Below are 26,730 nucleotides of genomic sequence, written 5' to 3' on the forward strand. Positions count from 1 at the left end.
AAAGGGAGGCAAAGGGAGGTAAAGGGAGGCAAAGGGAGGTAAAGGGAGGGTCGCAGAGAGAAAGAGAGGGAATAGTGCGGGGGGGGCTTTGTGTTGTGTTCCTGTCACTCCTACATAGTTTATTCCTCTGCTCCTTTCTCTCTCTGCCTCCTCATCTCTACTACATCACTCTGCTGGCTTCTAGAGAAAGAAAGCGTGTCAACGGGGCTCATCTGTGATCCGGGCCTCCAGGGAAACAGATCCATTTACCTCCAAGAGGTCCTACTATGACCGTTTACCCACGAGACCCCGGCTACAGTGGGCCCGGTGCTGTAAGTTATGAGGCCGGAGGGGGATGGGGCTGCAGGGGAAAAGGGATCTGCAGAGGGTTGATGGAAAAGAGCAGGGCCGAGGAAGGAGCGGGGGGCGAGGCTGACAGACGGAGAGAGATTGAACGGGCATGATGAAGGAACGGAAAGAGAAGGAGGGAGGGAGGGAGGGAGGAGGCTGGTCCTTCCATCCTGTCCTTAATGCCCCTCAGGGGAGCACACTGCCCGTAGGTGAGTATTAGCCATCCGCCTGTGGGCTAATGGAGGGTATGAAATAGAGTTTAGTACATCCAGATGACCAGGGGTAGACTAATCACCGTGATGAGGAGAGCTGCTCCTTCTCTGGGGATCTAAACAAGCTCTCAGTCACATTATGGACACGGCTCCCACTCCAATAATACATTCTGTGTGTTGGGTGTGTGGAAGTGAATCATTATTTCATCGTGCTAGCACTGAAACAGGACCGAGTGTCTGTACCGCGGACCGCGGACCGCGGACCGCGTTCGTTCAGTCGGTGTTCCACTAATATTCAGAGGTCATGTCTGTAATATGAAATCCAGCAGTTCATGTCCACCAGGTCCAGCGAGGACACTAGAGGACACGCTGCTCCACTCAACTGGTTGTTCAAGCGATGGCGGTCCCTCTCGTGGAATGCACCTGATTGGTCCCTGGTTCTCTGCTCGCCGTTTCAAACAGGAAACAACATGGCGGCCTGCTCGTCTAAACAATCCACCAACATCTCCTTCTGAAGAGATTTGAAGCCGGAAACCGGCGATGCCACTGCTGAATCTGGTTTCATTTTAGAACTAGATCTCCTAGTTTCACAGCTTGGTCCACGGACGCGTTGCGCTGGACGGGCTCAACTCGCCGCAACACTCCCACCGTGCACCGGGCGACTGCTTCTGCTGCTTCCCACAGGAAATGAATGGAAGGTTGAGACGCCATCCGTCACCGGATCTGGTGGAAATGCGCCGATAGAGGAGCACTCGCACCGATGACACGCCCCCCTGTTAACGTAAACATAGGACTGTTCCCACCTTTTCATTTTGAAAGAGCAACGGCCAATGAGGAAACGCCAACACTCGGCCGACCAATCGTGTAACTTCATCACTGTGACAAGTGACAGACGTCTGCGTTTGTAGGGCTGGCTCTCTGCGGTCCGGCACCTTTACTCTCGTATGTCTACTGTGACCTTTGGCTTCCCTCAGTCAGGGTGACAGAGGTCACGGCGGAGTGACGGCGGTGAGTGTCAGGCTACTTTCTGAGGTGTTTGAGGTGCTAATCTCCTCTCCTCTTGGTCGAGCGGTCAAGCTGAATGGAGGGACAGCTTGTTTATCTGAGGGGACCGCGTTACCCAGGATTCCCTCTACAGCTGGGCCAGGCACGCTCAGCTGAGCCGTCGGCTCGCAGAGGTTACCGCGGCTGAGGGCGAAGACACACATTCGCACATGGACTGCACACACACACTGAGGACGTTTTCATTTCAATGGTTATTTATTAAATGTAAAATATCTTTAGCACAGATTAAAAATCAGACACCTCCATCTATTTGAAACATCACAGGCTGAAAAAAAAACATTCCTGAAACAGAATCACAATCCTTCTGAAATCCCACTTTCAGGATAACGAGTCCACAAGGCCGGGCAGAGGGCTGAGGCAAAAACTGCACCCCTCCTGATCCCTTCAGTGCACGGGGCTACGAGCCAGGAAAGACTCTCCTAATGCTGTAGCCTTGTTGCATTGGGTTGTAGAAAATCAGGTTTATTCATCCAGTAGAATTCAGATATTTTACCACCTACAGATGAGAAAACATCTGTAGGATCAAGTAGGGCTTGTTTCCCCAATAGAACTCCACAGTGGGGACTTCAAATCACAGGATGCCGCTTGTCTGTCATCGACAGATTAACAAACTTCAAGCAGGCTACGAAAAATGATTTTTAAAAACAATCTAATATTTGGTTCCAACCTAAAGTGTTTCCTCGACCTGCTGCGTATCCAGAGACGTATACAACATCTAGCAGTATATAGCTCTAGTAGTATATAACAGTATGTAGCTGGTCTCCTCTCCGCTCTGCCTCAACCCTCGCTGCTGTATACAGATGTGACACAGATGTTGAGCAGAAACACAGACGGACAGACAAAGGAAGAGAACCACCCACAGGAGTAAGAAACAGGAAGACTCTACACACACTGTCCAACAGAGGATACTGCCTGACAATATTATCAACTCATTTATTTGAAACCTTTTTTATTTGTAATCTTTTCTTTTTTCTACTTTTTTTAAATGATTCTTTTGTTTTTCAGCACATGCCATATGAGAATTTGGGGATTATAAAAGTACCTGAAAGAATTGCTAGGTTTTCAGCATGCATAGCTGTTTGTATTTACAGATTGTGTATGTACAGGGATGGGCCAAAAACAGACTGCTCTACAGTACTGGGTTTATTTACATCCAGGTCAGAGGGAGAGGTCAGTGTCATAACTACAGATGTGTGGGGGGGAAGGGTCACATGCACGGGGTCAGAGGAAGCTCATACGGCCGAGTACAACTTGGATGATGAAGACACAGAACGCAACATTACTGTTAATTCAACAACATCACATCTCCCACACATCCCCTCTTTGCTTTAGAATACGCTCAATAAGGACTTTATTATTGCGTAACACTATAGAAGGACATTTCTATTGCGAGTCCGTGAGGTCCACGGGTATTGAGTCGATACTGAGATTGGAAGACTTGGATCTGATCCCAGAGCGGTTCCAGAGCCGTAGTAGTGGATCCCAGGCTGAGTGCAGCTCTCTGCTGCTTATTGCAGGTGTTCTGGGTGTGTAGATAGAAGCAGATAGAAACAGAAGACCTGGCTGCTCCTTCGGCTCCTTCGGCTCCTTCGGCTCCTTCGGCTCCTTTGGTTTGTCGTATTGCTGTGATGCACTGATTTTATTTTATAGCATAGAGGATTTCAGATTTAGGGTTGTTTATATATCTATATATATGTATATATATATAGATATATAGATAGCAGAGCTGTTTGTCTTTTGGGTTGTTTTGTTGAGCTGTCCCATCTTCTATATGTTATATATATAGAGAGAGATATATATACATATATGTATATATATGTATATATATGTATATATATATATATATAGCAGAGCTGTTTTGTCTTTTGGGGAATGTTCAAGCAAAGTCTCAAGTAATTTAAAACAAGTCTTGGTCAAGTCTCAAGTCTTCATCGGAGTCTCTCAGGTCTCTGAATGCTCTGAATGACATAAATATAAATCTGATTTTACATAGCTGAGAGCAAGTCTCCTCAATGCAGTTTATTAGATCTTTTAAAGCATAATAAGAAAGTTATAAATGTCTGTAGGTGGATCCATGTGACCGGCTTATTGCACAGCAATAGGCAGGGCAACCCAACAATCATACATTTAATCACAACCATTAACCAAAAGGACTTCTCTTACTACAGAAGCATTTCAGAAACCTGCAACACGTCTTATTATTACTGTGTTCAGTCACAACTGTTCACGTTGTTGTTGTCAAGTCTCTCGTCAAGTCAAAGTGTCCGGCTCCGGGTGGTAGAGAACAACTCTAGAACTGTACACAGAAAGGTAATGATTCACATTGAGTTGCAGAAGATAAAAAGACACCCAGCAAAGATCCTTCGGTTTGTAGACGGCTAAATGTACAGGCGTAATCTACGGTTTCACGTGGGGTTCTTAATGGCTGTAACACCACAGATGTGTATGATGTGCACCGGGTCGGTGACGTTTCCTCTCCTGTAGATTGTCCCAAATGTTTATTTGCGTTGTGTTCGTCGTGCTCGTGTGCGGGCGCGTGCTCGTGTTCAGGCATGCACATATGAATACTGTGATGTCTAATTGTGTGATGTGAGTGTATTGAGTTTGTTGCACACCCCCTCTTGTTCTCTCACTACCTCACACACCCCTTTTACCTCCTATCTGCAGACACACACACACACACACACACACACACGCACACACACACACACACACACACACAGTGATAGATGGCTGTGGTGGGTGGTTGAGCATGTTAATGCCTAATCTCATCAGCCTTATCTTCTCCAGAGGTCACAGGGTCAAGTGGTGAGGGGGATGAGCTAAACAGCAGTAAGATAGCACATAGCTGGACACAGACAGTCGATGCACGGCTAGCTGGACTGTTAGTGCAGAGGAAATACTGAATTATGAAGTCAGCCACATGAATCTGGATTATGAAAGTGAAAGGTTTTTTTTATCAATATTTCAACTTGCAGCAGGACAAGTTAGCAAACTAACTGGTCCCAAACTGCTTTGAAAGTCAGCCAAGTTCAAGGGGGGCGTCAGCGAGTCAGAGCGTAAATCTTCAGTGGAGTTTAAAAGGCATTTAGCTTTCAGACGAGCTCGATCAGATGCCCTAAGCGAGGGAGATGAGTTAAACTGAGCGTGTGTGAACCTGCAACTCGGAGACACTGCTTGGCATTTGTCTGTCTTTGATTTGGCGACATGTGATGAGGATGAAGTTATCGCCCCACTGGCAGGTGAGACAGACAGCGGCGCACAGAGAGATGCTGCCGTTTCATCTGCTGTTTACCAGCTCTCTCATCACATGCACTTCAAACACACTCAATCTGCTGCTGCCACGTTACACACCAGGCCTCCTCATGGAGGAACTCTACTGAGAGCTTAGAGGGGGTTGTGTGGAACTGTTTGGAACTGTGTGTGTGTGTGTGTGTGTGTGTGTGTGTGTTGATGAGAAAGCTATTTCTTGGAATCTGGTTGTCGTTCATTGCATTTGCATTTCTGTGCATATGTTGTACTTGCATGTGAGATGCTTTAGACCTCGATGGATGTGTGTTTGTCTCACAGCTGCTTTAGGAAGCTGTTCACACAGTTGGCATGTGATGTGTATGTGTGTACTGTGATGGGGTTTGTCTCACTGTGTGCCAGTGCTCTGTGCTAAACATTAGTCCTCGGCCTCCACATCAGTGTTCCCTCTCACTCTCTCTGCCCCCCCATCTCGCTCTCGCCGCCTCTCATTGGGAGATAAAGAGGCGAGCCATTTCATGTGTCCGTATAGAAGTCGTCTCCAGCTCCCGGAGTTTGCAGGGAAGCTGTCACAGCAGCTTTTAGCCCGAGCCGCAACATGAAAGATCCCTCTTTGAGCAGCTGGGTTATGTGTGTAATTCTCTCTGACGTGTTTATTCTGCTGCAGTTTACACTTTCATTTTCAAATGTCACACAAATCGCCCTCGTCTGAGAATATCCCTGCTAATTACTGCCTGATGGGACAGGCTGTATTAGAGAACTTAGCAGGCTGCGTCCAAACACTGTTTCACTTCTGCAGCGCGTCTCGGCTCCAGAAGACACCAAGCAGAGTCCATGTCGGGGGGGAGACTGGAGTGATATTCAGATTTAAACAAAATAAATGAGAGAGGACTTACAGAGAAAGAGCCTTGTGGCGTGTGTGTGTGTGTGTGTGTGTGTGTGTGTGTGTGTGTGAGAGTGTGTGTGAGAGTGTGTGTGTGTGTGTGAGAATATCTATAACCAACAGCTTCTGATTTGAACACGTCGGTACAGAATTGTACTTGCATCATTTCCAATACTTCTTCTCAACTTTGAAAGCCTGGCTGAACCCGTACACACATCATGTGAAAATATACATATTCATATATATATGAACGTTACAGGCATTAAAAGCTGCTCGCTCACACCGTCCATAAAAGCTGTGGTTTCCCTGGTGTCATCTTCATGTTCTCCACTGTGAGTCTGTACATCTGGAGCGTTCTCATGGTCCCGTATAGCCAGAGGTCCTGTACACACCGGTAGAGAAATAAATAAATAAATATATGTATATAAATATATGTACAGTAAGGGGGATGCTGTTCCCATGGTAACACGACCCCGTCATCATGGGCCGCAGGGACAGCGTGTGGAGTCTTTTTTTGTTTCCTGTTGACACTCAGTCCTGCTGTCTCTTTTTCTGTGTGTCTCTCAGAGGACAGAGCGATGCTCGTCCTCTCTCTTTTCCTCTGGACAGGACACGTCCTAACGTCTGAGTCAGTAAATGGGCTCTCTGTATGTTGTCTCCTCCCGCAGGCTGATGCCATCGTTGTTTCACGAGTTGCTCGCTGAACTCGTGTCTCTTTCTGTGTGTTTGTCTGTCCACAGCAACAGGGGGCGGCCACCGTGGTGTATTGCGCCGTGGCTCCGGAGCTGGAGGGGCTGGGCGGCATGTACTTCAACAACTGCTTCCGCTGCCTGCCGTCCGTCCAGGCGCAGGACCAGGGCAACGCTGCCAGCCTGTGGGAGCTGAGCGAGCGCCTGGTCGCAGAGAGATCCGCGGGCATACAGGCCCTCTGATGGACAGAGGAGGAAGAGGAGGAGGAGGAGGAGGAGGTGGAGGTGGAAGAGGAGGAGGTGGAGGAGGAGGAGGAGGACTAGCCAAACAGGAATCAAAGAGGAAGGACGGTGGGTCACGGTGATGTCCAGTTGAATAAAAGGTAACTGACTGCACAATACAAGAGAGCTGCCAAACCACGGAAGTCCATCTGGATATGTCACGTCACTACGGGGCTAAAAACACACTACACATACGGTACAGGAGGGGGTGGGGGGGTCATATACACTCAGTTGTGTTCAGCTCTGCTCTGGTAGTTTACAATGGGAGGTTTCTTCTTTCTCTGTTGGTCTCTGTTTTATAACTCTCTCAAGTCTTCTCCGTTTCACGACTGTCAATTTCAAAGAGCGAAGAAGCAAATGACCAATACGGGGTTAATAATAAATAACACTCTCTCGTGTGCATCTGTCTCCAGCAGTCGTGCACGACATGGCAAATATTGTGTCTTCCCAATTCAATCCAGGATCGTCTTGTTTAGTTCTACGTAGATGTTTCTTACGGAGGTACAGAGAGCGTTGTGCTAAATCTGTTTGGGCACAGAAGAAATAAGGAGTAATGGTTTATAAACACACTAGAGGTATGAATCTTATGGCTATATACATTATTCTGCAATAATTGTATTTCTTATCAATGTCCCTATGTGTTTTCTGTACAATATTTACAATATCCTGATTTCTGGGCATGTGCTAAAGGGGGGTGGACATCATATTAGTGTTTCTGTTTGCTATTTAACTCAACCTACGTATTAATAATAATAATAATCTATACTCTGGTATTGTGGAAAGATCCGTGTCCATTTGAATAGCAAATACAGGATCTTTGATGTTTCTTCCTTTGTTGTTGGAGTAGAAGAATGTGATTTCAGTCTCCTGTTATTATCTGAACTTCTTATCATTGTTTGAATGTTGAGCTCTGGCGTTGGGTTGGCGTTGGGTTGGCGTTGGGTTGGCGTTGGGTTGGCGTTGGGTTGGCGGTGGATCGGTTGCCCTGAAGTCGCTGTTGGGACGCTTTTGAGACATTGTGCTTTATGGCAGTCGGGGTGCCGTAGGTTGCTCTTGAAACATCAGCATTCCAGTGTCATGATATCTGTAAGAGAAACAAAGGAGAAAAAACATTTAATAAAAAACCTGTTTTACAGTAACGTGTGTGTGAAAGCATTTGAGACACAAAGTGGAAGTCCGTTCGCTCTGAGGCCATTAGAGGGAGATATTAGATCTGAGTCTAAGTACAGTAGGACTGTTCCTGAGAAGGGAAATAAAACATTATACTATTATTATATTATTATATATATTATTATTATTATTATTATTATAATATATTATTATTATTATTATTATTATTATAATATATTATTATTATTATTATTATTATTATATATTATTATTATTATTATTATTATTATTATTATTATTATTATTATTATAATAATAATAATAATTATTATTATTATTATTATTTTATTAGATATATTATTATTATTATTATTTTATTATATATATATAATTATTATTATTATTATTATTATTATTATTATTATCATTATTTTATTAGATATATTATTATTATTATTATTATTTTATTATATATATTATTATTATTATTATTATATATATATTATTATTATTATTATTATTATTATTATTATTATTATTATTATTATCATACAGTGTGTCTGATGATACATTTAATAAAAAAAGAAGCTTCTCTCTCTATGCTTTGTTCACATGCTTTTTGTCAGACCCGTTTGCAAAGGACGGATCAACCGATTCCACAGACGACCTGCACCACGAACGGATCAACATATAGTCTCACTCCTCCGATCGGAAAGCAGCAGAATAAACTCAGGGCTTCTTTTACCATCTCTTCTCCTCTGTTTACTGTCTCTCTCCTGTCTCAGACACACTCACACATTAACATGGTGTTCCTTTACTGTACACCACAAACTGATACGGTGTCCTGTCCTGTCATAATCTGTACTGCAGCCGGAGTACAGGTGTCTTATCACTGTCCTTTCACAGCGCAGGACACACCTGGAGCAGATACACAACACACACACACTCTGCAGACGCAGACGCTGTCTCGTATGAACCGGCGAGGAGCTGAGTGAGAAACCAAGCAGATTGTTTAAAGCTGTCCAGCTGCAGTACGGAGCTGTGACCCCTGAAGAGAATCACATTCATCTGTTGCATACGGAGGGATTCTGCTATAGCCATACAAAATATGAATAACCAGCAGTGTTAACTACACCACCGCTACAATATTAACAATATGAATAACCAGCAGTGTTAACTACACCACCTCTACAATATTAACAATATGAATAACCAGCAGTGTTAACTACACCACCTCTACAATATTAACAATATGAATAACCAGCAGTGTTAACTACACCACCTCTACAATATTAACAATATGAATAACCAGCAGTGTTAACTACACCACCTCTACAATATTAACAATATGAATAACCAGCAGTGTTAACTACACCACCTCTACAATATTAACAATATGAATAACCAGCAGTGTTAGCTACACCACCGCTACAATATTAACAATATGAATAACCAGCAGTGTTAACTACACCACCTCTACAATATTAACAATATGAATAACCAGCAGTGTTAACTACACCACCGCTACAATATTAACAATATGAATAACCAGCAGTGTTAGCTACACCACCTCTACAATATTAACAATATGAATAACCAGCAGTGTTAGCTACATCACCTCTACAATATTAACAATATGAATAACCAGCAGTGTTAGCTACACCACCTCTACAATATTAACAATATGAATAACCAGCAGTGTTAGCTACACCACCGTTACAATATTAACAATATGAATAACCAGCAGTGTTAGCTACACCACCGCTACAATATTAACAATATGAATAACCAGCAGTGTTAGCTACATCACCTCTACAATATTAACAATATGAATAACCAGCAGTGTTAGCTACATCACCTCTACAATATTAACAATATGAATAACCAGCAGTGTTAGCTACACCACCGTTACAATATTAACAATATGAATAACCAGCAGTGTTAACTACACCACCGTTACAATATTAACAATATGAATAACCAGCAGTGTTAACTACACCACCTCTACAATATTAACAATATGAATAACCAGCAGTGTTAACTACATCACCTCTACAATATTAACAATATGAATAACCAGCAGTGTTAACTACACCACCTCTACAATATTAACAATATGAATAACCAGCAGTGTTAACTACACCACCTCTACAATATTAACAATATGAATAACCAGCAGTGTTAGCTACACCACCTCTACAATATTAACAATATGAATAACCAGCAGTGTTAGCTACACCACCTCTACAATATTAACAATATGAATAACCAGCAGTGTTAGCTACACCACCTCTACAATATTAACAATATGAATAACCAGCAGTGTTAGCTACACCACCGTTACAATATTAACAATATGAATAACCAGCAGTGTTAACTACACCACCGTTACAATATTAACAATATGAATAACCAGCAGTGTTAGCTACACCACCTCTACAATATTAACAATATGAATAACCAGCAGTGTTAGCTACACCACCTCTACAATATTAACAATATGAATAACCAGCAGTGTTAGCTACACCACCTCTACAATATTAACAATATGAATAACCAGCAGTGTTAGCTACACCACCTCTACAATATTAACAATATGAATAACCAGCAGTGTTAGCTACACCACCGTTACAATATTAACAATATGAATAACCAGCAGTGTTAACTACACCACCGTTACAATATTAACAATATGAATAACCAGCAGTGTTAGCTACACCACCACTACAATATTAACAATATGAATAACCAGCAGTGTTAGCTACACCACCTCTACAATATTAACAATATGAATAACCAGCAGTGTTAGCTACACCACCGTTACAATATTAACAATATGAATAACCAGCAGTGTTAACTACACCACCATTACAATATTAACAATATGAATAACCAGCAGTGTTAGCTACACCACCACTACAATATTAACAATATGAATAACCAGCAGTGTTAGCTACACCACCTCTACAATATTAACAATATGAATAACCAGCAGTGTTAGCTACACCACCTCTACAATATTAACAATATGAATAACCAGCAGTGTTAGCTACACCACCTCTACAATATTAACAATATGAATAACCAGCAGTGTTAGCTACACCACCGTTACAATATTAACAATATGAATAACCAGCAGTGTTAACTACACCACCGTTACAATATTAACAATATGAATAACCAGCAGTGTTAGCTACACCACCTCTACAATATTAACAATATGAATAACCAGCAGTGTTAGCTACACCACCGTTACAATATTAACAATATGAATAACCAGCAGTGTTAACTACACCACCTCTACAATATTAACAATATGAATAACCAGCAGTGTTAGCTACACCACCTCTACAATATTAACAATATGAATAACCAGCAGTGTTAGCTACACCACCGCTACAATATTAACAATATGAATAACCAACAGTGTTAACTACACCACCGCTACAATATTAACAATATGAATAACCAGCAGTGTTAACTACACCACCTCTACAATATTAACAATATGAATAACCAGCAGTGTTAACTACACCACCTCTACAATATTAACAATATGAATAACCAGCAGTGTTAGCTACACCACCTCTACAATATTAACAATATGAATAACCAGCAGTGTTAGCTACACCACCGCTACAATATTAACAATATGAATAACCAACAGTGTTAACTACACCACCGCTACAATATTAACAATATGAATAACCAGCAGTGTTAACTACACCACCTCTACAATATTAACAATATGAATAACCAGCAGTGTTAACTACACCACCTCTACAATATTAACAATATGAATAACCAGCAGTGTTAACTACACCACCTCTACAATATTAACAATATGAATAACCAGCAGTGTTAGCTACACCACCTCTACAATATTAACAATATGAATAACCAGCAGTGTTAGCTACACCACCTCTACAATATTAACAATATGAATAACCAGCAGTGTTAACTACACCACCGCTACAATATTAACAATATGAATAACCAGCAGTGTTAGCTACACCACCGCTACAATATTAACAATATGAATAACCAACAGTGTTAACTACACCACCGCTACAATATTAACAATATGAATAACCAGCAGTGTTAGCTACACCACCTCTACAATATTAACAATATGAATAACCAGCAGTGTTAACTACACCACCTCTACAATATTAACAATATGAATAACCAGCAGTGTTAACTACACCACCGTTACAATATTAACAATATGAATAACCAGCAGTGTTAGCTACACCACCTCTACAATATTAACAATATGAATAACCAGCAGTGTTAGCTACACCACCGTTACAATATTAACAATATGAATAACCAGCAGTGTTAGCTACACCACCGTTACAATATTAACAATATGAATAACCAGCAGTGTTAGCTACACCACCGTTACAATATTAACAATATGAATAACCAGCAGTGTTAGCTACACCACCGTTACAATATTAACAATATGAATAACCAGCAGTGTTAGCTACACCACCTCTACAATATTAACAATATGAATAACCAGCAGTGTTAGCTACATCACCTCTACAATATTAACAATATGAATAACCAGCAGTGTTAGCTACACCACCGTTACAATATTAACAATATGAATAACCAGCAGTGTTAACTACACCACCTCTACAATATTAACAATATGAATAACCAGCAGTGTTAGCTACACCACCTCTACAATATTAACAATATGAATATTATATGATAATAGTATTCCCCGGCCGCTGTCCGTGGTGCTGATCAGGCTCTGGCTCAGTCATGTCACTTCTACCTCTGGTGAACTATCCATAAACAATGATCAGTTCTATCAGTTCTAGATATAGATATTTTCACCTGCCTGGTTCAGACATGTTTCCCAGTTAGTGTGTGTTTAGTGTGTCAGCTGTTTAGTTTCCCTCTGCTTGTTGTTAGGCTCCAGCCACTTCTTTAGTTAGTCTGCCCTGCTGTGTTCATCGTCTCTGACTGTCTGTGCCACCGCTACTGAAAAACACTTCCTGCCTCGTCTGGTCTCTCACGTCTGCTCCGACTCCTGCATTGTCGGCTCCGACTCCTGCATCGTCGGCTCCGACTCCTGCATCGTGTCACACTTTATTCAAAGGATTTGCAGACGGAATAACTTCTTAAGATGGTTATTTTATTGCAGAGTCTCACAACCTGCTTCTGTGATGATCCTAAAGAGAGTAATTCCACACCTGAGACTCCTGTAATGCCCCCCCCCCCCTCTCCTCCACCTCCCTGCTGAAGGAGGAAGTCTCAATCTGGGAATAAAACAACCACCAGAATGATGTTGACTATGTGGTTAATGATGAAGGCATCATGCTCAGCTAAGCTTGCAGGTTATCAATGACAACGCTTTAGAAAACAGCCGGAGCGTCTGAGGAAGCCTTCGATTGGACGGACTCAGGACACAAAGGAGGATCTTCAGGAGAACAAACAAATAAGCGGACGTCTCTGCGGCCGAGCACTGCGGTGGCCGATCCGTGAGTGTGTGTGGCTGAGTGAAGAGGGAGGCTCCTGCCTGGCTTTCATACAAAGTCCTATCGATCAGGCTCTATCGGAATCATCTGATAGCTAATCAATGAGCTACACTTCCTCTCAGCGAGCGGCGAGGAGGGAGACGCACGGCTCTCACAACAGGAGGACCTTGATCCTTTGACCCCACAGTCGGGGGCACGCACACACATGCACGCGTACACGCACGCGTATAAGCGTACAAGCTTACACGAACACACACACACACGCGCACACACACACACACACACACACACACTCTTTATCTCTCTCTTCTAAACAGTACAAGACAATAATAATAATAATAATAATAATAACTGTATTATAGCCTGTGTAAATAACCGATATTCATTGGAATGTTATTTTAATTAGTCGGATTTACAGTTGATTTTTTTTCCCATCACTGAGTTTATTTCAATTTGGGCCGTAATTGTTTACGACTGACCGTTTCATTTTCCATTATTGTTTTTATTTCTTCTGGTGATTAATTTCACCTCTCAGAGAATAATTATGAAAGGATTGATTTGATTCTGCCTTTGTTCTGCTCCTATCGGCTTCATTGACTGAGGGAACGCCATGTTGCCATTTGGAGCGGATATATTTAATGATCACAATCAATGTTAAAGCTCTCTAGACTCAACTAACTCAATAAATATCTACCATCTAACTACAGTAGGCAATAAAGCCTGGCTCTCTGTCCTCCTCCCTTTCCACCTCTCTCTCTTCTGAGGATGATATGTGATTAAAACTGTTGATCAATTTTCATAAAGTATTACTGCAGAGTCGATGGAAACATTATTTCCTTCCTGCACATGTGCTTTGCTTGCACGCTGTTTTTTATGGACGGAGCTTGAGATTTAAAATTTTTGTTTAAATAATTGCAGAAAGAAAAATGAGCTGATCATCCCCCAGACCCCATTTAATTATTATTAATTATTTTATCATCAGACCCATTTAATTAGCACATTTTAATAAAAAGAAAAAGTCTGCTTGTCGAGATAAAATCTCATTTTATTCGTCTTATTTTGCAGATTTTTGAAAAATTTTAATTCACTTTTAGGATGAAAAAAATATTACAGTGTGTGTGTGTGTGTGTGTGTTGGTGTGTGTGTGTGTGTGTGTGTGTTGGTGTGTGTGTGTGTCTGTGTGTGTGTGCGTGCGTGCGTGCGTGCGTGCGTGATGAGGTTTTAGAGGTAAACTGAGCAGTGGGGCTGCCCCCCGTCTCGCTGTGCCGGATGCATTTCTCTGTGAGATGTAACGAACCAGTGGCTCTAAAATAGAAAGCAACACACTGTAAATAAGATGTGGATGTTTTATATGACGGGAAGTACAGCTGCATTTTAAGTAGTTTTCTCTTTGCAAATGATAAAAGTTGGTGGAGTTGTTGGCACGAGCAACAAAGTAGACGTTTCTCTCCACTTCCCTCTTTCTTGTGCTCGTTGATGACGTGTGGATCCAGGTAGCTGTGATTCAGCGAGCCTGTTCACTATCAAAAGCACTTATTTCCCCCCGCAGATCCGCTCGTGCAATCTATAACTTTCTCTGTTTTTATTGAAGTCTCGACACGGCACCTTTGAGGAAATCCTTCCAGCCCCAAATCCCCAGCGTGTCCTCACCGCTAGACAGCATGACCTTGTAAACCCTGAGTTATTTTACTCACCCATTGTGTGAGGATAGAAAGAAAAGAGAGAGAGGGAGAGAGAGGCAGGGAGGAAGACGAGGGACGGGGGGGTTGAGAAAAAAGAGCTCCTGCCTGTCACAGCTTTCAAACACAAAGAAAAATGAGCACTTGGGCTGAAGTACAATTATTAGCCCCTGTCTACAGATTCATCACACTATAGAGAGGGGAGGGCGGGGGAGACAGAGGGGGAGTCGAGGAATGGAGAAAAAGAGAGCTGTATAGGTATGGGCAGAGAGGTATGGACGGAGCGGTATGGGCGGAGCGGTATGGATGGAGCGGTATGGACGGAGCTGTATGGGTGGAGCGGTATGGACGGAGCGGTATGGACGGAGCGGTATGTGCGGAGCGGTATGGACTGAGAGGTATGGACGGAGCGGTATAGACTGAGAGGTATGGGCAGAGCGGTATGGACATAGCGGTATAGACTGAGAGGTATGGGCAGAGCGGTATGGACGGAGTGGTATGGACAGAGCGGTATGGACTGAGAGGTATGGACGGAGCGGTATGGACGGAGCCGTATGGGCGGAGCGGTATGGACGGAGCGGTATGTGTAGAGCGGTATGGACTGAGAGGTATGTGCAGAGCGGTATGGACTGAGCGGTATGTGCGGAGCGGTATGGACGGAGCGGTATGGACTGAGAGGTATGGACGGAGCGGTATGTGCGGAGCGGTATGGACTGAGAGGTATGGGCGGAGTTGATGAGCGGAGCAGTACGAGGGGAGCGGTATGGACGGAGCGCTATAGACAGAGAGGTATGGGCAGAGCGGTATGAGGGGAGCGGTATGGACTGAGAGGTATGGGCGGAGTTGATGAGCGGAGCAGTACGAGGGGAGCGGTATGGACGGAGCGCTATAGACAGAGAGGTATGGATGGAGCGGTATAGACTGAGCGGTATGTGCGGAGCGGTATGGACGGAGCGGTATGGACTGAGAGGTATGGACGGAGCGGTATGTGCGGCGCGGTATGGACTGAGAGGTATGGGCGGAGTTGATGAGCGGAGCAGTACGAGGGGAGCGGTATGGACGGAGCGCTATAGACAGAGAGGTATGGGCAGAGCGGTATGGACGGAGCGGTATGAGGGGAGCGGTATGGACGGAGCGGTATGGGCGGAGCGGTATAGACTGAGAGGTATGTGCGGAGCGGTATGGACGGAGCGGTATGAGAGGAGTGGTATGGACGGAGCGGTATGGGCGGAGCGGTGTGAGAGGAGCGGTATGGACGGAGCGGTATGGGCGGAGCGGTATGGGCGGAGCTGCATGGGAGACAATGAGGAGAAAAAAACTGAGGAAACAGAAAACGCGCTGTGAGGGAGAGCGAGCCAGGCGGAGCGTAAGGTGAAGCATGTGAAGCTACCGCAGTTGGGAGAAAGAGAGGGAGGGAGGGAGGGAGGGAGGTTTTAGGGGAATAAAAGAGTGAGGAAGAGAGAAAGAGCGAGCTAGAGGCAGAGGCGGAGGTAAAGGAAGGTAAAATGAAATAAGAGGATTTGTCAGGCCAGCGGTTGGTGGCAGTAATAAAGCTACTAATCTGAGGGGGAACGCTTCGCTGCTCTCACACTGACTCTCCTGACGCCCCACTTTACCACCGGGCCACGCCAAGGTCACACACACACACACACACACGCACACAGAGTTCATGCATGTTTTCAGTCTGTCCCACAATGTGTTCGTGCTTCTTCTAAATGTTCTCTGACCGGTATCTCCGTCTCTCTGCGTCTTCTTGTTAGGCGTCACCCCCCCCCCCTCAGCCATGCTGATTTTGAAATCTCATTTTTCTGTGTTTCTTAACCGTGTGAATCAATACCTATCAAAAGCATTACATAAATACATCTGTCAGGAGCAGATAGCAGAGTGGGGATGTAATGTGTCTGGTTAAGGCCACCGTAGGGTGAAAGGAGATACGATGTGTGTGTGTGTGTGTGTGTGTGTGTGTGTGTGCGTGCGCGTGTGCGCGTGCACGTGTGTGTGTGTGTGTGTGTTCTCAGAGGACAGCGAGTGTCATTTTGTGTGACCAGGTGTGTCGGGCGGAGAGAAAGGTTGTTATTGAGCTGCGGTAAATGACGCATAACCTGGTGCACCGCTTACTTAGCCCCAGACCTGCACTCTCTCCGTCTCTTTCTTCTGTGTGTGTGTGTGTGTGTGTGTGTGTGTGTGTGTGTGTGTAGTCCTGGTCATGTCTGTATGATTTCTTGAGGTCTGAAGTGGTTTCACGGTGAGGGGTAAAGACTGGCACGTTGCTGTATGGAGCTGTATTTTAGGTGTGTTTGCAGGATCAGTGCTTTGAAGTTAATTTGACATAGTGACCAAACGGTGGAATTATAACTTCCGTGTTCGTCACGTGACACCGTTGGACCCAAAAAGACTTTTTCCCATCGACTGACGCTGAGAAATAGACATCTGTAAATCAGTTCTTTTAAGAGTTCTCTCTCCTCCATGTTTCTACAGTAGCCCAGAACGGACAAACCAAACTGTGCTCTACAGAGAGCACAAAGAAGCCGAGGAGGGATATAGAGAAGGATGGAAAGAATGATTGATAAAGGGAGAAAGACGGAGGGAAAGAGTCTCTAACTGGGGCCATCTGGAGCTATTCAGATAAAAAAATAAACTCTGACATAATCGTTCAATTTCATTCTCTCAAACACAAATCTGGAGTATTTTTTTCTCGTTCTCTTCTTTTCCCCTCGTCATCGTTTAGTGTCGTCGTTGGCATTTTCACACCTCACTTCTCTGACAGCGGCGACTGTGATTGACGGCGTGATGCAGATTTACATGTCGTGCTGAAATAGCACAATAACCTGCAGCAGATAATCACCTCATTGAGAACCGTTCCGTTCTCTCTCCACTCACCATTACTATTGTGTATTTGATCATAGAACCGCTCTCCAACAATGCACTTAATGGGCTTATTGGCAGAGGACCAGAACCGGCTTGTAAATAAGCCTGATGGTGTTTGATTCTAATAAATTAGCCTCATATATGCAAACACGGTAAAATCATAACAATATCCAAATGTGTGTCGGCAGAGGTGGGGGGGTGACAGGTTGGGATTTATGCTGCTGCCGACCGGCCGGCCTCATCACTCACTCGGCTATCTTCAACTTTTTTATTTGTTTAATTTCTAAATGTGATTGCTGCACCACTCCCGCTCACGCTGATAAATGCAAAGGATCATGGGTAGAGGAGGCCAAGATTAATACGCATAATTTCTCAACTGGACCAATCCAAAAAAAAAAAAAGAAAAAGAAAGGAATGTGCTAAGAGCTCTGAGGAGGAATAAGGGACATGATGTAACGGCATACTGAGGTAAATAGATGTATTCCCCCCCGATCGGGCCGTTCGGGTGAAAAACCTTTTAACCAAATAAAGTGAAGCCAGAATCCACAGAACCGGCTCCATGACCTCATAGCTTCATTTCTGTCATTTATTTACCTGCATAATGTGACTTCCCACTGTTTTACTGTCTGCTCGGTGAGATACAACTCCCCCGTGGGCACTGAAGGTTACACAAACACACGCTGCGTCTTTGAAATGTCTTTTTAAATCTTATATAAAGATGTATATAAATCTTAATATATTCATTTACATATTCTCTACTGTTCCGTTTCCTACTCTCTTCTGCACGCTGTTTACTCAGGACAGGTGACAGGAAGAGTTCAAAATAAAGAAGACAACATACCAAATGGCACCTGAAGTAAAAGATAAGAATCAATAAATGAAGTTAAAGTAAACAGCAATAACTGAATTAAAATACGCCGATATGGAGCAACAGCCTGATTAACGTTAGACTGACGACACCAACAAGAACCTGGCTGATGAGAACAGACCGGATGTTTGTGAAGCACCATTGAGAAAGACCGAGTCTAACTCTGGAAGAAGAGAAATGTGTGTGTTCGTGTGAAGCGACAGTGTGTGTGTGTGTGTGTGTGTGTGTGTGTGTTATAAATGGGAGGGAGAAGAGTCACCTCTCAAAAACACACACATACCTACGAGATTAATTACAAGTACCGTGAATCACTGTGCAATTAATTAACTCATCCTTAGTAATGAGTGTGTGAGTGCGTGTGTGTGTGTGTGTGTGTGTGTGTGTGTGTGTGTGTGTGTGTGTGTGTGTGTGTGTGTGTGCGTGCATGCGTGTGCGTGTGTGTGAAGTGTGCGTAGTGTGTGTCACACAGACATCCCCTCCATCTCTCCACCTCTCACCCTGTCCTCTCTCTAATTGCTTCCCTCTCTATTAAAATGCAGTCTGCTGTGACATCACTCAACCCTCTGTTAGAGCAGGCCAGGGCACACACACACACACACACACACACACACACACACACACTGGTACGTGCACACAGTTCATCTTATAGAGCTGGTTTGTGTGGATTTTAGATTTGAGGGAAGCTTTGAGTGATTTAGTCTACTCAGTGAGTCCAGTCTCTAACCCGAACCCCGGTCTCTAACCCGAACCCCGGTCTCTAACCCGAACCCCGGTCTCTAACCCGAACCCGATCTCTAACCCGAACCCCGGTCTCTAACCCGAACCCCGGTCTCTAACCCGAACCCGGTCTCTAACCCGAACCCCGGTCTCTAACCCGAACCTCGGTCTCTAACCTGAACCCCGGTCTCTAACCCGAACCCGGTCTCTAACCCGAACCCCGGTCTCTAACCCGAACCCCGGTCTCTAACCCGAACCCGGTCTCTAACCCGAACTCCGGTCTCTAACCCGAACCCGATCTCTAACCCGAACCCCGGTCTCTAACCCGAACCCCGGTCTCTAACCCGAACCCCGGTCTCTAACCCGAACCCGGTCTCTAACCCGAACCCCGGTCTCTAACCCGAACCTCGGTCTCTAACCCGAACCCCGGTCTCTAACCCGAACCCGGTCTCTAACCCGAACCCCGGTCTCTAACCCGAACCCCGGTCTCTAACCCGAACCCGGTCTCTAACCCGAACCCCGGTCTCTAACCCGAACCCGGTCTCTAACCCGAACCCCGGTCTCTAACCCGAACCCCGGTCTGGTCTCAGAGTCTCAGATTTGCTCCGTTTCTACCTCCTGCTGTTTTACATGTCTGAAATGAAATGAAGGGAAATCATGTGACTCCAACTTTGCCATATCATTATATATATATATATATATATATGAATCAATATCAGAAGAATATCTGTATTAATGGTTCTGTACCGCCCAGCGATAGCTCCGGTGTAGCCAACAGTATGTGAATATGTGTGAATAGGCCTTCATACTACACTAACACATACAGTAATAGTGCACGTATTGATATTTATTCATCTTTTGATTCTGATTCATCCAAATACGAGACGAGAAACACGACAATCGCCCAGCAAGTGATGTCCAACGGCCCCTCCCCGCTCCCTTCCTCTCATTCTCTCTCTCACAGCTAATCTGATTGGTGCATAAATCATGCTGACATCAGCACGGTGGAAGTTGGCCTACTCCTACACACACACACACACACACACACACAGACCGAGGTGAGAGCGGCGGCGTGCTCCGCGGTGATCATGAGGATGGTGGATAACAGATCTCTCTTTTATCATTCCCTGACTTTCCCTGACATTTAAAAAGCCATTAACACCACTGAGATTCACCCTCGTGTACATTTCATATGGAAGCACCCCCAACACACACACACACACACACACACACACACACACGTACATGCTTGCCACTCACTCTCAGGGTTTCATGTGTGTGTGTGAATGATCTCAGCGATAACATAAAGCCCAAATGACACAGACCGAGCAGTGAATTATCCCTTAATAAGCTCCTCACAGCCGCCCTCCTCTTCTGGAAGATTAAAGAAAAGAGATCCAGCCCACCGCGGAGACACAGCTAGTGATACGCTTATTGATCCCTTGTTCAGATCAATGAGGATTCGGGGCATTGATATCCTCGATCAGAATGCAGTCCTTCCCCCTGCGGCCCCCCGACACGGTGACGAATGGACAGTAAATGGCTGTTGTGTTAGAGCAACTGCCTTAGTGAATGGTAATTATCCGTATATATGAGCCGGGTATACTGTAAACACTGACGGCATAATAGTATTTGCTGAGCACTGTATTAATTTACGGCCCATTATTGTAAAGCCCATCGTTACAATGCGAGGGAGCATTTATTGTAATCAGAGGACTGAGAATACTAATGTATGTAATGTACTCTGCCTGACACAGCCGGACTAATGCAGCGGATGACATACGGCCTCGCTCTTTGTCGGTAGCATTTATTAGCCTGAGCATCGACTAATTATATTCCGTTGTGTCTGCGTGGAAAAACAAGAAGCTAACATGCTCCGCGTGATACAGCGGTCACCCCCCCCACTTAATCTGCAGGATATTAACATGCAACCTGCAGTATGAGTCATGACTAGTAGTAATATACGTACAGATACTGAGCTCAGGCATTTAAATGCATGTTATTGTAATTCCGCAGATGGCGGAGGCACTTTTGGTGATTATGGATCGGACCTTTTTAAACTTTTCTGAAACCGGCTCTAAATCTGACGGCCCCGCGGGACGGACAGAGACGTTAAGAAGAAATGTTTGCATTTGTAAAACCATGAGAGGGGAAGAGAGGAGAGACAAAGTCAGCCAAGGCTTTAGGGGAGGGTTGACTCCTGGTTTGAGGCAGCAGGGGTCACGCCGTGAAATAAATGTATTCAAAGATAAAAGGGTGAGAAATGACGTGAGGGAAGAGATGGAGGTCTTTTACATATTCAGACAGAAGACAGGCACAAATACTGGACTTGTGAGAGAGAGAAAGGTCTGATGCACGGTTCTATATCTGTAAATCTGGGACTCATGGAGCACTGTTTGTATTTGTGATTCTGTGGATGTGTATTTGCTCCTGAGAAGGTACTGCAGAATGATTTTTTTAGTTTAGGGTAGCTAAGACTTGGAGCGTGTGTTGGAAACAACTGCTCGATTCTGGGGAAATACTTCAGTGAGAAGGAGGAGGTGGAGGAGGAAGAGATCTAAACAAAGAAAGTCCCATTCTCTCTATCATCTCCTATAAAGGTCTGCTGAGCTGAAGATATGGCGCTGACGGAGTCTGACTCGCTCTCAGCTGCACTTTTAATGCTGCGGGCCAAACAGCCTGCGACTCCAGATAGTAGGTGTACTTACTCGCGTCTGTTTTCATCACGCGGGACAAAGTTTGGCATTAATTCACATCTCCGTTATTAGAGTTTCCGTTGGCGCTGATATGCGGCTGCGTTTATCTGCGCTCATGAGCATAATGAGCTCAAAGACTTGAAGATGCTCCCCGAGAGCGCTGCGTTGTTTATCATTCCTTCTCCACTTCATCCTCCTCTGTGCATCATTGTGTATTCAGTGCAGTGTGTTACAGGGTGGCTGCTCTCTGTTGTGCTGTGTTGCAGAGGAGTGTAATGCGCCGGGTCTCACCCCGTGTCCATCACTCCGCCTGCTGTAAGGCAGGCAGGCAGCCAGACAACCTCCCACCAGAGAGAAAGAGATGAATGGGGGGGGCTGCTGTGACTCAGAGTGTCGACGCTGGACGTCAAAAGTGGATTTGAAAATTGTTTAGAGAAGGAAAAGAGAGACAGAAGGTGAAAGAGAGGAGGGGAGGGGTACAAAGATATAATCATGAATGGCTATGAGAGAGGAGTGACGGAGCAGGTTGGCGATGGAGAGAGACCCAGTGAGTTATGGGGGAGGTGGAGAGAGAGAGAGAGACAGGATGAGTTATAGACCCAGAGAGGGAGAGAGAGCTTTCACACATGGAGACAGCCTGGTGATTTAGGGCTAAAGGACACCGAGACAAGCTCTGCTGCGAAAGGTGATAGACCTAAAGAGTAGTAACAGATCCACTGCAACACTACGGCGCCGACCATGTCGGCACCGGAGCATCTGCGTCTCCTCTCTTATCTTATCTACTGTATGTAAGCATTCATGCAGCACATGTTAGGATGACTAAAGCATCACGAGAGCGCTCCGCCATTCCAACGAGACACTTTGAAATGAGAGCAGTAAGCATGATTATCTCGTGTATCAGGATGAAATGATAATGTGCACATACGGTCTGGAGAAACAAATACTAAATGGAAAGAAAAAACAAATTGCCACCAAAAATACCAATAAAAATAGTTAATTTGTCTTCGCCTAACAAAATTACCCATATTATCATTTTAACAACACTGTTTAAATGCATCACCAAAGCTCTCCTAAAGGTCTCTGCACACCAAATCCTGATTTACCGTATGCGTTTATTTTTTTTAAATCTGTCATCCGATAAATAACGTTACACACAGAAACCTCGCACACTGATTCCCATACATTATATCATTCTATTCGTTGCGAGAATTCCCAAAACTAGACAAAACTGAATGAATCACGCAGGTGCGATGGATAGCGCTAGTCTCAAACGGGGCTGATGAATGAATGATGGTTTAGCTGCTCAGAGCTCAATCACCACTGTGTCATCTTTCCTACATCTTTGTTCTGCACCCATCCCCGATTCCACAACCTATCTTTAAACTACACATCTTTGTATTCTTTTACTTCTTTATCCTAAAGTACTTTTTGTGCATCAAAGTTGGGGGACCTGCAAGAGACAAATTAAAAAGACGTTTGATGTATCCTGAATTTTAGTCCCTCGTATAAGTCAAGCTTCAGAAAGCCTGGATCCAACAACTCTTCTAATGCAGCTCAATAGTCTTTAATTAGAGCCCACATCCTTCAAACAGCATGCTCCTCCAGTGCCGCAGAACATTATGAAGCTCTTTGTACAGACTGACTACTCATGACTCAACACCCCTTTAAGGTTAACGATGGTGGTTCTGGTTAATAGAAACCAATCTCGACAAGGAAACAGAATGTGAACAGCGTCTTCCATATTAAGCCTGGGACATACTTCAGTGTTTCGTGTCCCCGGACAGCCGCAAACTTGTACCGGTCACGCGGACGCGGTTCCGTTCATTTGACAACCGAGGGTCTGCGTCGGTCTGGCGTTCCAGCCGTTCCAGCTGGTGACAGTAACGCACCGTAACGTTGTTTGCCAGGAGTTCAACACCATTTGGCTGAAGATGAAAATATAAATGTGGGTAACGGTGGATCTCCTCGCCCAACCTCTCTTCAAACCACTTTGATATCTTCATCATCGTCTTCTTCTTAGTCAACCAGCTCAAGGTGCAAACGCCACCAACTGGACTGGAGCGTGGAACCAAACTGGAGCGCGCGCTGTCGGTGCGCTCGCTATGCTTATAGTCCGTGTGGTCACAAATTCTGGGCTGCACGTGTACGTCCACATAGGTTCCATTAGCAGATGACGACATTTACGTCATGCAAACCAAAGCGGATGCTCGCGAACACGCAGACGCAGAAAGTATGAATTGCCTTTCCAACCAGCCCGTCGCACCGAACGGATCATATTTCTGTTTCTCTAGTGAGGACAGAGAATTTATCAGAGCACATGCTCAGTAACCTTTTTGGCCTCTCACTACAGTGAGACTGTGTATCTAGAAACACCATGACAGCTGAGTAACCCAGTCGTGTGTGTGTGTGTGTGTGTGTGTGTGTGTGTGTGCGTGTTGGTACTCTTTCATGGCTGCAGGTATTTGTATGGCAGCACGGTCGTGTCCATATTTGGGCGGTGTGAGGCGGTCACTAATCCGTCTGACCTTCTTGCTCATTTGCATGCGCCGCCCCCCCCCTGACTGAGAGATGCCGTGACCTTTATTAGCTAATTAAGAAACATAACAGAAATAAACCTGACACTCTCACACACACACACACACACACACACACACACACACACACACACATGCACACAGTCAGAGTGGCCGCCAACCGAAGGAGGACGGTGAGAAAAGGGAGCCGACAGGAGAAAAGACATGAGAGCGGAGAGAAAAATTTGGCGTTCATCAAATGGAAACAACCACGGCTACATTTCCACATCCGACTGCGTGCAGATCCTCTGAGAGCTTCTCTGCAGCAGGAGGAAGTGTGACCTCACACACACTGAATCATTACGTTTAAGCATTCTAGTATTATAGAAGGAGTTTCTCTTAATCACAGACGGAGCTCCTTTAAATCTCTGTGTGCTGGAATAAGACAAGTAAATCTCTCCGTCTCTGATGTCTGCTGTCGCTGAAGAGCAGTCGGCCTCTTGTTCTCTCCTCCCTCTCCCCCCCCAGGCTATAGAAGGAGGTGTGTGTGTTCCCTCACACACACACACACACACACACACACACACGCACACACACACACACACACACACACACAGAGTATGCACACAAAACATACCTACAAATGTCTGCATGCATTTTGCATTGACACAAACATTTTAGCACATATACACGTGCACACAATTGAATATACACACGCAGAGACGCACACATTGGGGGTGTTATCTCCCACATCTCCCAGAGTTCATTGTGTGTTAATCTGAGCAGTAATCTGCAGAGTGGGCAGATTATCATCTGACAAGCACCATTTTGAGGTTTGTAGGATTACGCAATCAACATCCCTCCGACAGCACATCACAGGGCTGAAGATACAATGGAAACACACACACACACACACACACACACACACACATATATGCACTTAATGCTGACGCTAGGTTGCAGTCGGGGGATGATATACTTTATTTTATGTGCAGTTTCTTAGTGCGTCATTTGTTTAATGACGAAGCATTTCACAAAAGGTTTCATTACAGATGAAAACCTATATTATAATATATATATATATATATATATATATACATACATGTATACAGTATATAATATAACCCTTTTTACAGATGAATCAAAGGTGCTGTTGATAACATTGATCACATTGAGCCACTAGATGTCACATCCTCCCTCCCCCATTCCATTGCGTTCACTTCACAACAAGTGGTTGCCGGCTCTTACTGTGGATCTCAGCTCTTTATGTGTTTAACCCGGAGGCACTGTGGGATACCGACGTAGTTTTACTGTTGGCTCACAGGCCTTGTTAGAGGTGGGAACCAAACGTCAGATATCTTCCACAGAGATAAACAAAACATTCATTTTGGACCCGCCACATTTTTTTAAATGATTAATTCAAAATCACAATAATTTTTTTCAGGAAAAGTTTTATACATACTTTTATTCTTTCTAAAGGCTCGGTGGATGTATTATTTTAGGATTATTCGTCTATATAAAAATGTCATCAATAAGATGTTTAAAAATTGGATTATGAATTGGAAAATAGAGAAATAAAATAATCATACACCCACAGTCTGTTTCCACGACAGCGTCATAGAAGATGAGTAGACGAAGGGAGGAAGGTGAGAGACTCTGAGAAATGTGAATGGACGGATGGAAAACAAGCGTCAGATTGAAGGCTGCGACCTCTCGGTGCTACGGCGTGTCAGTCTGTCTCTGTCACCGTGACAGACGGACACAGTGGAAGCCTGAACGGTGGCGTCCACGCCGCTGCACACAGGGGCTTCACACGCTGACAGACAGAGCCGAGGGCTGTCCTGTCCACGGCAGATCACAGTCTGACTGCCTCTCTGACTCCAACAGAGCTGAGCCCACCCTCCTGTTTCCATCACCTACATGTCCACAGAAAAGATTCTGATACAGAAGAAGTGTTGAGACGACGGCCTGCACCGCTTCAACAGCTTGTAGTAGTTTGAATGTCTTCTTTCCTGACTGCCGAGCGGGACGCCAGAGAGTTCTGGTGTGTCTGTAACGGACTGGTTCCTCATTT

General features: G+C 44.5%; 1 protein-coding gene across 1 annotated transcript; it reads right to left on the reverse strand.

Moving 5' to 3' along the window:
* Positions 1-15,184: 15,184 nt before the first annotated feature.
* On the reverse strand, positions 15,185-16,779 carry LOC119484369 (putative proline-rich protein 21). Its single transcript, XM_037763160.1, has 3 exons — positions 16,722-16,779; positions 15,889-16,283; positions 15,185-15,769 (listed from the first exon to the last, which is right to left on the reverse strand). Exons 1-3 carry the CDS (start codon positions 16,777-16,779, stop codon positions 15,185-15,187), a joined length of 1,038 nt encoding a protein of 345 aa, XP_037619088.1.
* Between the last annotated feature and the right edge of the window lie 9,951 nt (positions 16,780-26,730).

Source organism: Sebastes umbrosus, unplaced genomic scaffold (genome assembly GCF_015220745.1).
Source record: "Sebastes umbrosus isolate fSebUmb1 unplaced genomic scaffold, fSebUmb1.pri scaffold_178_arrow_ctg1, whole genome shotgun sequence".
Classification (NCBI taxonomy): domain Eukaryota; kingdom Metazoa; phylum Chordata; class Actinopteri; order Perciformes; family Sebastidae; genus Sebastes; species Sebastes umbrosus.